This window comes from Dermacentor andersoni, chromosome 6 (genome assembly GCF_023375885.2).
Source record: "Dermacentor andersoni chromosome 6, qqDerAnde1_hic_scaffold, whole genome shotgun sequence".
Taxonomy (NCBI): Eukaryota; Metazoa; Arthropoda; class Arachnida; order Ixodida; family Ixodidae; genus Dermacentor; species Dermacentor andersoni.
This window is the reverse complement of record NC_092819.1, coordinates 65460470-65473052: the sequence shown is the minus strand read 5'-3', so window position 1 is coordinate 65473052 and position 12583 is coordinate 65460470. Positions and strand designations below refer to the sequence as shown.

Here is a 12583-nt window from a genome sequence, read left to right as displayed (position 1 = left end):
TAACCAGCCAACAGTCGATATACGCAAGGGCCATTTAGAGTACTGGTGATAAATAAGCAGGAAAGAAATTGATAGGATTGGATTCGTGACGGGCATAGGCAGATATAGGTGTTGAGGTAGAGAGAAAAGATTAAGGAGAGATAGGCAAAATGCTAGACTGCGATGAATGTGGCAAAAGCAGTCTAGTCAAAGCTGGCTAAGTGACTATTGGTTGCCACTCCGTTTAAAGGGGGATGCCAATTATCATCATCATCCTCATGTGGGCGGGGCTTCTACTGAACTCTTACAGGTGTTTTGACTTAGGAGCATGGATGAGTTAATAAATCTCCTATGGACAACAGAAGACGCCCACGCTCGAAAGGTGACGTCATGAGTGAAGGCTGGGAGAAAAGAGCTAATACATTTCGGCGGGTTGCAGAGATCACGTTTATCATTTTTCGGTAGCCCATTGGCTACGGCGTTGCACGTATGAGCACGAGGTCGCGCGTTCGATCCCGGCCGTGGCGGCCACATTTCCATGAGGGCGAAATGCAAAGACGCTCATGCATACTTAAATTTAGCTGCTACGCCAGGAATCAAGATTTTTCAGGAGTCTTGCGCTATGACGTACCTCATACCCCAGATAGTGGATTTGACACGTAAAACCCCAGAATGTAATATATAATTTTTTGTCTTGCAAAAGCAGACCCACAACGCGGGCCTTGCTGCAGAATGTTCCGGTCATCGTCTCGTAATCTTCGTGTCCACTGCAGCGTAAAACTCACGGATTGAGACTGCGTAACAAACAGTAGTCAACAAACAGATTATATTCTAACGCGATAGCGTTAAGGACCCCGTGTAGCAGAAAACCCGGTGTCGGCGTCGACGGCGTTGCCCGTGAGAGAAAAATCATCCAGGACCACGCAGGCTCTCTGCGTGGCGCATATGCGTGGCTGAACTAATTGAATTCCTCAGAGTAAAATGCGTCAGAAAATTCGTAAAGTACAACTTACACGCAACCTACAGACATGGCAGCGTCGGTCTGTAATTTGAATATACGAGACAACAATTCTGTTACGCGGAAACTCAAACACAAACCCCTTTTCCAGCTGCCGTGTGTCTTAGTGGCCGCGGACGGTAGGTGTGGATATTAGATATATCTAGTGAGTGGGTTGTTGTATTTAACTTAGTGAAGTGTGCTAGAGACGTATACTGATGCGTACGTGAGTAATTATGAATATCCCAATTACGAACGAGGTAATTATGCGAAATTAATTACGATTGTCGTAGTTCATTGTACTTGAACAATCGGATGCGCTTGTATCGCATAAACATTCAATTTTGGAGAAAAGGAAAGGCGAAGTAACCGTTTCGCTTCTCGATGGACACGTCAGCCGTGCCGTCAGGGAATTAAGGAACTCCTGCGGGCGTGACATCACAGGAGCGGAATGCTTCCACTGCTCGCGGAGGCCCCTAGGAGAAGCGATGACGTCAGCGCTAGGGCATAAAACGGCACAGCACGCGCTCGTAGTAATTACGTAGGTATGTTACTCAAGGTCATGGCAAGGGAACGAGAAGGCGATGCGGACGGAGCCCGACAACGCTATCGCGCTCCGCTCTTAAAGGCGGAGCTTAAGCATCCTTTAAGTTCTTTTTTTTTTTCATTTTGGGCCTTAACCTAACCTGCTCAGATATTGCTTGCATTAAGCCACACCGCTAGCCAGTGACAACATTCTGCTGAACAAGCGCTGCCATAATAATTTATTCACACGGCATTGCCTGCCCAATGTACACACCAATTGCCTATTCCAAGAACGTATCACGAGGAAACCCTTTAGATCAACCAGTACGTACACGTCAAAAGACGTGCGTGCTAGTAATTGAAACGATAGCTGGAGAAGTTTACCGATTAAAAGGCTTGGCACGCTATACTAGAGGTTTGATATACCGAGCGTCCCAGCGAACTTGAACCAAGATAAAAAAAGAAACAGGCAAGACATCTAGGGAAACTGTACCAGCTGTATATTAGCCGCCGTCGTGTGTACATGCAACCAGTATTTTTCATCACTAAATATTAATTAATTGTTTTTATTTGGTCAAATTGTTAATTATTGCTTGAATTTCTAACGTGTCGATTATAAAGTTGTCGAGCGCCTTAAGCAACTTCGGATTCAAGCATTCTTTTTCACTGCTAAAATTTGCCTGGTTGTTGTTGCAGAAAAAGAAAGCCCCTGCGAAAAACCCACACACACAGACAAAAAAAAAAAAAACAAAAAACACGTGACGGCGCTCTTGCGCGGCTGCTATTATGGTCCTAGAATACGTAGTCAAAATGCATGATGACGTCGCAGCGAGTTGGTGCGACAACTTCAAGCCGGAGCCGCTACCCGTCTGTTGTTGCGCTTTTTCTGGCTTATACCAAGCGTATTATCGTGATGGGAGTCGTGTTTTTGATACTGACAGAAGAAATAATTTTTCTATTTTTTGTTCCCTTGAGGGAGGCTGCGTCAACGCAGACAGCGAATATATTATCGGATATTCTCAAGCTAGAAGGCATATATGATGATTTCGTGGAACTGATGAGGTCGATAGTGACAACCGGGCACAAGTGGTATGGGGAGGCCGTAACGCAATGAAGCTGCGGAAATTCACCGACGACTGAAGCAAGGGTGTCCTCTGTCGCCACTGTTCACGCGTTATGTTGAGGGCATTAAATTAAATTATGGGGTTTTACGTGCCAAAACCACTTTCTGATTATGAGGCACGCCGTAGTGGAGGACTCCGGAAATTTCGACCACCTGGGGTTCATTAACGTGCACCTAAATCTAAGTACACGGGTGTTTTCGCATTTCGCCCCCATCGAAATGCGGCCGCCGTGGCCGGGATTCGATCCCGCGACCTCGTGCTCAGCAGCCTAACACCATAGCCACTGAGCAACCACGGCGGGTTATGTTGAGGGCATAAAAAGACGCCTGGAAAGCAGCGAATTAGGTTTCGATCTACATTGCATCCGTAATGGGCAAAGAGTGGAACAGAAGGCCCCTGGGCTGATGTGTGCGGATGGAATAGTGCTACTGGCGGACAACGCAAGGGATTTACAGAGAGCTGCGAATATAAGTGACAATGTAGCGACGAATCTGGGCCTTAAGTTTGGTACAGTGAAATGGGGAATTATGATCTTCAATGAAGAGACGAGTAATAACGTGGTATCAATTCAACAGGAAGTCACACCCATTGTCAAGCAATAGAAATACTTGGGTGTACGCATAAACGTAGGAAAGATCTACTCAAGCACCCACCAAGATAATCTAAAATATGAAAGGGGAGCGGAATGTAGCAATAATGAAACAGAGCACTTTGGAGCAACAATAAATACGGGTGGTGCGGAGAACTTGGGCAGGTGTAATGGTGTCAGCGCTAGCGTTCGCATATGCAGTTCTGTGCTTTATAAATCAGAAATTTTGTAGGGGTTGGAGATTAATTAGAGGGCGGTGGGCCGACTGGCTTTAGAGGCCCCAGGGTAAAACCACAAATTAAGCAGTGCAAGGTGACACGGGTTGGGCCGCTTTTGAAGTCAGGGAAGCGCAGAGAAGATTAGCTTTGAAGAAAAACCAAGGAACATGGAGGAAGAGAAATGGCTAGCTGGCTAAAGTGCACAAATATCTGTACCTCAAAAGCGTGGACACGGAATGCACGAAGAGATCAAGAAAGTTGGCAACCAAGTACAAGTATAAGCAGACAACCAGGAGTCGTCACAAAAGAAAGTGAGTGAGAAAGAGACGGCAAGCTATATGCGAAGGTTGGACACAAAAAAAGACATCTAAATTTATAAAACGGCGAGAAAGAAATCAGGATGCAAGATCTTTAGACAACGCAAACGGGAGCACCTTGCTATTTGAGGTCCGAGCTGGCTGCCTGAGGAAAAAAAAAAAGAACCTTTTGGAGCAAATATGCGCCGAGCATGAAACATGTGTGCTGAAAAAAAAAAAAAGAAAGCCCGCAAATGATCACTCGGGAACTCGTGTTGGAACGCCATGATATTGACCAAGCGAGTGTGGAACTTCTAGAAGCGTCGGGATTCAACGAAGGTGGAAAGAATAACTGTCAGGTCGGCAGTCGAGATAAGTATACGAGACGATTACAATATTGGTGGAAGAAAAGCAGAGAAGAAATTGTTAGAATTGGAGTCATTGCAAGTGTAAGTAATGGTACGGTGCAGTGATAGAGGGTTTTAAATTCGAAATTCAAGATCGAGATCAGATAGGCAAAAGGGTATTTAGTGATAGATGTAGTAAACCAGATTAAATAAAGCAGGCTAGGGGCCTCCTTGTCCCCCGACCCGTTTCAAAGGGGATGCCAATAAATAAATAAATAAATAAATAAATAAATAAATAAATAAATAAATAAATAAATAAATAAAATGTGTATACTGAAGTACCCTGGAACAATCTCGATAATAATAATAATAATAATAATAATAATAATAATAATAATAATAATAATAATAATAATAATAATAATAATAATAATAATAATAATAATAATAATCGATTAATCGGTGCGCTTGCATCAACGACTCGCATAAGGATCGCCGATTTTTCGCATGGAAACGAACGTACGTCGCTGTACGCATAGCCGCGTAGCACTGCACACGATCGGATAACATCGCACCCGCCACGATAGCCGAGTCGCTGCGGCGTCGAACCGTTGAACTCGAGGTCGCGGGTTCGATCGCGGCCGCGGCAGCCGCATCTAGATGGGGGCGGAATGCACAATAACGTGTATTCCCAGGTGGTCAAAATTAATCCGGAGTCTCCTGCCACGGCATGCCCCGTTATCATATCGAGGTTTTGACACGTAAAACACCTTAAATAATTGTGTTTTTATTAATTAGATGGCGTCGTGCATTGTGACGTGCTCGCTGGCTCGGTAAATGCCAATCTATAAATAGTAGCGTGAAGACAGGCGTAGTGTTTTTTCAGGAGCGGTTGAATAATCTTTCTTTTCTTTCCTTTTTTAATTATGCAGGATCACAGCAAGACTGGTGATCGGGATGCCTTGCAATTATCGCAATCGTCACGACGACGGGTATGACAGATTCACGTTTCGGGAAATTACCAGCGCAACACGGACAAGGACGAAGTCACCGTCCTTGCGGTGAATGAATCAGGCAACACGAACACCCCCAACTCGCGCAAGCTTCTCTTCTAGTTAGGGTATGACGGAGACGATCGCGGTGGGAACTGTCAAAGCTTGGTTCATACGATAGTATATAAAAATAAAGCAAGAGAGATTAGCAGTCGTCAAGTGAAGCTCTAACGAGTATTGAAAGATGATGCGAAATATGGAAATGTAACGGAAACTAGGGCAATACATTTGCATTGCGCATATCGAACAACGTATGTGGTCGAACACATTTACACAGTGCAGTCTGCAGTACTTCCCACGGCAGACACCTTTAAGTGCTTTGAGCTAAATATAACAAAAAAGGAAGAAGCTTAAGTTGGAACGACCACATCACGAACTTCTGCAACCAGCGTCCCAGTCAACAACAACTATAACTGCTTATCTGAAACACGTGAGGCGGACGCTTGAATACGCAACCATTGTATGGGACCCTGTTCAGACTGGATTGACCGATAAATTGGAAAAGGTGCGGCGGAGGGCAGCCGGGTTTACACTTTCCGGTTGCACCCGCACACACTCTGTTTCCGAAATGCTATACGCCGGCTAAACTTGCCAACGCTAGCCGAAAGGACGTGCGCAGCTCAGCTAATGTCTCTCTTCCTGATTACAACAAAGTTATTTCACTAAAACCACACGTAACAGCACAACAAGGTAGAACGTTAAGAAGGCGGCACGGTCTTTATTTCTTCATTTTTTTAACAACCGCAATCACATCTAACAAGCTATGCCTGCTTCTTACTAAAAAAAAAAAAAAAAAATAAATAAAAAAACAAACAAGGAATGGAAAGGCCCTCCTATATCAATGCTTGAATCTAAATTAATGTGTTGTGAAGGCACTCTTTACATCTCCTTCACAATACAGAGAGTTCGAGCAGCATCAGACACGATAAGTATAAATAAAATTAAATTATGGGGTTTTACGTGCTAAAACCACGACCTGATTATGTGGCACGCCGTAGTGTCCCCGGAGACTCCTGAAATTTGGACCACCTGGGGTTCTTTAACCTGCACCTAAACGCACGGGTGTTTTCGCGCGCATCGAAATGTGACCGCCGTGGCCGGGATTCGATCCCGCGACCTCGCACTCAACAGGCCAACACCAAAGCCACTAAGCAACGGCGGTGGGTTCGAAAAGTATACTTCTCGTGTCTGATGCTGCTCGAACTCTCTCCTTTAGATTTTTTGACCGTGAGTATATTTTTGTACAGATTCATTTATACCGCGCTTGCCCCCTTTTAATACGCTTACTACATATTTTTTTCTTTTCTCTGTTCATATTTATATATTTGTTTTAATAGCTTGTGATTGTATTACTTACGAATTTAATTGTTATTGTACGTGATGCTTCTCACTAACACTGTAAGAGCCGAAAGGCTGACAGCACAAGCAAATAATAATAATAAATCAGAATTTTGTTCGACAGGCTCGCCGCCGAGTGGCGCTTACACGTCATTGCAGACACATAGAGCACGTTTCACACGCAGCAATTATCTGGTGCCTCTTTGAGTGGGTTAAGATGTGGACAGTCATAGGGAGCTTCGGACTATATTTCTTATTTCTGCGACATTTTTACACCAAATAGGAAAACAATTCCGCACATCGGAACCGAGCTTACTTTTTCGGCGCACGCTTTTACTTCAGCATAAAAAAAAATATCAATTGACACAAGGTGGAAAATGCGGCTTACGCTTATGCATTGCACGACGTTTCCACCTTCAGAGAGTCCGCAAGATATATATTTTTTTCTTGTTGAAACATGAAAACAGCATAGCAGTTTAGACTGAGTGAGCTAGAGCGAGTGTCAAAACGTCGCGATGCCCTGCTTTCACACGACCCCTTTCTGCATCATGACGTCACAGCGCCGTCGCATCCTGGGGAACAAAACCGAAACCGGCTACAGAAAACCGTTATATTAAATTATTTAGTGGTAGCGTCTTTTTTCTCGTGCTTAGAGGTCTAGGACATTCACTTAATAGTAAAAAAAAAAAAATCCAAGAGTCGACAAAATCATCTCAGTACTCCTTTATGGCTTCCGCTTCCGCTTCTTCTATGAGCGAAACAACCCGCAGTGCCACAGAAGGAACTCAGGCACATCTTTTTTTTATTAGGTCGAACGCCTTTCTAGGCTCATGGTGAAGTTTCGGTCAGCACACCTGACCGCCGGAGTGTCCGCCGAAGCGTCATCACGCCACATGAAGACAGATTAAAGATAGATTCAAGAATAAAAAATGATTGGTAGTGACAGTGAATGATAATGTTATAATAGATATTGGTAGAGGTTAATAATGACTAGTAATTACTAATAATGACTACTAATGACTTGTAATGACTACTAATGACTCCGAAATGACCGATATGTCTAACGACGGCTTTTAATGACCACAATTGATTACAAGCGACTAAACATGCTTAATAGTGAGCAGTAATGACTAATAATGACTGAAATGACTTGCAATGACTAGTAGTGACTATGAAATGACCAATATGTCTAAGAACTAGTAACGACTTCAATTGATTAGAAATTTCTACAAATCCTTAGTGATGACCAGTAATGACTAATAATGACTGGAATGACTTGTAATTACTACTGACTATGATATGACCAACATGCATAACAACGGCTTGTAATGACAATTGATTACAAATGACTGACATGCTTAGTAGTGAGCAGTAATGACTAAAAGAAAGGAGAGAAAGAGGCAAGAAGAAAGAGGCGAATGCTAAGAGGAGGAAGAGTAGGCTTTCGCCGTTACCCTCTTAAGAGAGATTTTAAGAGACCTTGTAATTTTTTTTAATAAGTGATGCAATGTTGTCACTAGCTCTAATTACGGTGACTCAGTGAATACAGCATTCACGTGCGGTACCGGAAGTCGTGGGTTGAAATACATGTCGAGGTTGGCGCATTCCAAAGGGGGCGAACACAAGGACGCCCCAGTTAAGGATGCACTAAGGAAGTGTACGTTAAGGAAGTAGCGTTAAGCATTCACTAGGGGTAAAAAATAATCCAGAGCTCTCAACTGTGGCCTCTCTCGTAGCCTCTGTACTGATTTCATAAGGAATCAATCAATCAATCAATCAATCAATCAATCAATCAATCAATCAATCAATCAATCAATCAATCAATCAATCAATCAATCAATCAATCAATCAATCAATCAATCAATCAATCAAATATACAAACAAGTAACTAGATGTTTGTCGGAAAATTGTGCCTTCTACTTGCTTCGCATATCCAGCTTTCCTAGACATGTTGCAAATTCAAGCTTTACAGCATGAAATGGAAGTGTCTGTGGGCTCGGTAGGTTATGAAAATGCAACAAACGTTGTAATGTGTCTGATATTCAGTGTGGTCCTATGGCAACGTCATCCTTTAATATGGGTGCTGCTTGATGCATTCGTTTTAGAAGCATTGAGTTGCAACGGTGCAAAAAAAGAAAAGAAAGAAAAGGAGGAAATATATTTCAATACCTCTAAAGGTAAACGTGTCGCTAACATAGACGTCGCAAAACTTCAAGCATTGTGGCTGACTCGAGACGGATGGACTCCGTGTAGGTCATTACAGGACACGATCTGATGCTATAGATGAAAGAGAGAGGACTCAAAGCTTTATTTTCATTTTTTGGTTCTGAAGTGTTGCTCCGTAATTACCACACAATAATAGTAGACATCCTGACAAACCTCGGAAAGTATACATCCAACAAACATACTAATTCTGATACTTATGTCTATCTCATTGCAGTCACTCAGCAGTACCACAGCACGTGGACCTAGTGCCTCCGCCTTTTACTCAGTGTTTGCCGTCGAAATCCCGCTGAATAAACGTAGCAGGGACTTTTGTACACAGCTGCAGTAAATAATTATGTTAGTAGGACATATCGCATTTACTAGTGTTAAGCCAGCCCTTGTCTAAGGCCTGCACCCAGACTTTTGATTGCGAAAATTTGAAAGAAAAAGGTTTCGATAAGCGTCACATGCACCTTGTAGCGCCTTCACGGCGCTACTAGGTGGTACTAATGCACGTCTTAAAAGTTGGTCGACTAATATTAAGCCCGTGACCTTTGTGTTAATTAAGGCGAAGGAAATTAAGCCACAGTTAATGAAGGTAGAGTTATTTAGGACACTCGAGCCCACTAACTTTCATGGGAGTCGAACCCTCGACCTTTATATTTTGCCAGATTTTCCGCCTCATGAGCCATATAATGCTTTCGCATTAAAACAAGTGCAGAGAGAACAGGTAATAGGAAGTAACAACGCATTCAAATGAGAATTAATGAATGTGTCGTGAGCGCGCAGGATTTCGCCTTCATCCTCTTTAGCGTGTGCTCAAGTGACTGTCGATTTTTCTGTGAACCCTAATTCGTCTATTAGAGCAACCAATTATACAAATAACTGATGCTGCCTCGAATAATTCTCCAAGTCACGTCTCACTTAGAGTGGCGACACAACACTGCCATGTACGTAGGCGCCGATCGACGCCGACTCTCCGGCTGGGAGCGCGGCGCCCGCGAGGAGGAGGGCAAACGGCGTTTGGATTCAGACTCTTTCCGCGGCTCCCAGGGACGTAAAACTTAGCAGAACCGATCGTTAGTGCGCATTGTATGCACTGCGCTCGTCTGCTCAAAATGGCCAGGCCTGGTGACGGGTCCTTTAACTACAATTAGGCATAATTACGCGTCCCTCTGCAAAAAAATCTGTCGGAACAATTCAAGAAAGCATCGCTTAATTGTAACAAGTTGGTTGCAACTGGTGTCTTGCTTTTTTTCTGCTTTCCATTGTATGCAGATGAACCCTTTACATCTAAGCTCGCACAGGGCAAACACGCACACCGCCATCGCGTTGTTCCTGACAGCGGTGGCTGTCGCCGCTGTCGTGCTGCTCATCAGCAGATGGCTGGCCTACGAGCCCGTCGTGGGCTTCTGCGAAACTCCCGATTGCCGGAAGCACGCCGAAGAGCTGAAGGCCGCCATGGACAGGAGCGCCGATCCGTGCACCGATTTCTACAAGTTCGCCTGCGGCTCCTGGAAGGCCGTGGGCAAGGAGAAATCCGTGATAGCGCGCGTCTTCACCTCGTCGGCCGCCATGGCGATGAGGGAGATGGAGGCGGATCCACAGCTGTCCGTGGTGCCGATGGCGCCCCAGTACTACCAGAGTTGCATTGGGGCTCGCATCGATATGGACAGCGAGCTGGAGATCTTCAAGAAATTTAAGCGCGACCTTGGCCTGGATTGGCCCGAGAAGGTGCAGAACGCCGTGGTCGATCCGCTGACGTTGCTGCTGAACTTGAGCATCAACTGGAACTTTCACGTGTTCTTTAACCTGCGAGCCATGCCCGTGTACAGAAAAAGGAGCCAGACGCTTTACATGAGACGCGGCTTGCTGACGCCCAAATGGCAGGACCTGAGCGAACCGCGAAGGTGGATGGCCAACGTCCGGGAGCACTGCAGACTTCTGAAGGCCAAGCTTCCGGACAGCGCTTACGCGGAACTGGAAGCGGTGGTCAAAGACCTCATGAACGCCTCCATCAGCGTGCCGCGGGATGCCACCAACGACACCACGTTTGCGCTGAACGAGATTGAGCACTTCATACAGCCCGCGTCGAATTGGTGGCGGGACCAGCTGAACGAACTCCACGGGCCCCAGTTCAGCTGGACGCTGTACAGTCCAGTGGCGCTCGAGGACGCCACCATCCTCCTGAAACTCGATCGCCTGGTGAAAAACTACGCAGAAAAGAGGGCGTCTCTGCTTACTGGGTTGGCGTGGGTGTTTGTCCGGCAGAACCTGTGGATGATCGCCAGAAAGCCGGAGCTGGTCCTCAAGCTTGACCCCGCTGCGCTCGAGATGGCCATGAAGAGGGCCTGCCTGAACTACGTGCAGTCGTATTTCGGACTCCTCATCTCGGCCAGACACATATACGAGCGCTACAACTCCACCGTCCGCGCCGCGTTGCAACAGTTTTACGACTTCATCAAGGAGGAGCTGAAGCAGCAGTTCCGTCGCAGCGAATGGATCGAGGAGACCGTCAAGACGAAGGCGATCGCCAAGCTGGACGAGCTGAGCTTCAACGCGATGCCTGAAGACCGCTTCTTCTCGAAGATCGACTTGAACCAGCTGTACAGGAAGTTCCCCAGGATCCGCGGTCAGTTCGTGGAGAACTTCATCGCCATATCCAAGGCGTACCGCCAGGTCATCGGCGAGGACAGCTTCATCAGCATCTTCTCGAAGCGGCTGGGCGGCGGCGACGCGAGTCGCTACAACTACTACTACAACATCGCCTTCGTGGCGCTGGGCGCCATGGAGCCGCCGATCCTGTACGGCGACGGCACGCCCTCCATGCAGTACGGGTCGCTGGGCCCGATGCTTGCGCAGTGCATGGTGCGCTCATTCGACGGCCGCGGCGCGTTCGTCAGCAAGGCCGGCGACAACGAGGCCTGGTGGGGAGCGTCGGAGGAGTACCACAAGCGCGTCAACTGCGACTTCCTGCACGGGCAGGGCGGCCCGACCGGAGGGCCCGGCTCGCGGCGCCAGTCGGCGCTGTTCCCGCTGGCGACCGGGCTGGCCGTCGTGTACGCGGCGTACCGAAGCGAAGTGGCGTCGCAGTACCAGATCAAGTACGCCGTCGACGAGCTTCGGCTGCGGGGCCTGGAAGACTTCTCCGAAGACCAGCTGTTCTTCCTCACCTACTGCCTGTCCACCTGCGCTGCCAACAGCAGCGGCGACGCGTGCAATGTGCCCCTCCAGCATTCGATCAATTTTGCCGCCGCTTTCCAATGCGAGGTGAATAGCCGCATGAACCCGTCGAACAAGTGTCTGTTTTTCGAATGAACCGGCACCGCCAGTGCTGTTTTTCGTTCTGCCCATTTTTCTTCTCTTCTAGTTGAGTTCGCAATTTTAACGCTTGCACACGATTGGCAAGGACAAGTGGACTTATCGCGGGAACTCTTTGTACGTTTTTTTTTCTTACTGTATTCGTATAGACAGCTGATAGCTAACGGTTGTATTTTATTCTAGATACGCATCACGTGTTCTCACTTTTCTTTATTCGCGGTAACACAACGACGGCCAAAATGGACTTAAAGCATATCTCGTATGTGCGCGTCCACTCGACGCGCGCGGTGCCTGTCACGAATTCGCACCTACGGACACTCGTTCACTAAAGATTCCGGCCTGTCATCGAATATGACTTCTTCACTGCCGAGAGCCAATGTTCTAGTCGATGCACTTGAGGACGCAAGAGTGACAATCGCTATATTCGCGGAGGCTGTCGAAACGAAAAGGAAAGAAAAAGGGCTCCTGAGAGCGACAACGCGAAGGCTGAGCCTGCAGAAACGAGGGGGAAAGCTTTCTTACAGTAAACAAACCTCTCTATAGCAACATGCCGCGTATATGCCTAGATCGCCATGTAGTCCATTTCATGAAA

General features: G+C 46.4%; 1 protein-coding gene and 1 long non-coding RNA gene across 2 annotated transcripts in view; both read left to right on the top strand.

Moving 5' to 3' along the window:
- Window positions 1–5780, top strand: part of LOC140218749 (uncharacterized) — a 32961-nt gene extending 27181 nt beyond the window's left edge. Inside the window, exon 3 of the long non-coding RNA XR_011894921.1 lies at window positions 5008–5780. This is a non-coding gene — a long non-coding RNA (uncharacterized lncRNA). The remainder of the gene's footprint in view (window positions 1–5007) is intronic.
- A 2633-nt stretch (window positions 5781–8413) lies between these two features.
- On the top strand, window positions 8414–11988 carry LOC126522720 (neprilysin-like). The gene is made up of 2 exons (XM_072288934.1): window positions 8414–8464; window positions 9949–11988. The coding sequence occupies exons 1-2, from the start codon at window positions 8414–8416 to the stop codon at window positions 11986–11988; spliced, it is 2091 nt and encodes a 696-aa protein (XP_072145035.1).
- The last annotated feature ends 595 nt before the right edge of the window (window positions 11989–12583 follow it).

Excerpts from the sequence above, each read along its gene's own strand:
- LOC126522720 (XM_072288934.1), top strand. The coding sequence starts at position 8,414 with ATGTTGCAAATTCAAGCTTTACAGCATGAAATGGAAGTGTCTGTGGGC. Across the intron at positions 8,465-9,948 it reads TGGAAGTGTCTGTGGGCTCG|ATGAACCCTTTACATCTAAG; the intron begins GTAGGTTATGAA and ends CATTGTATGCAG.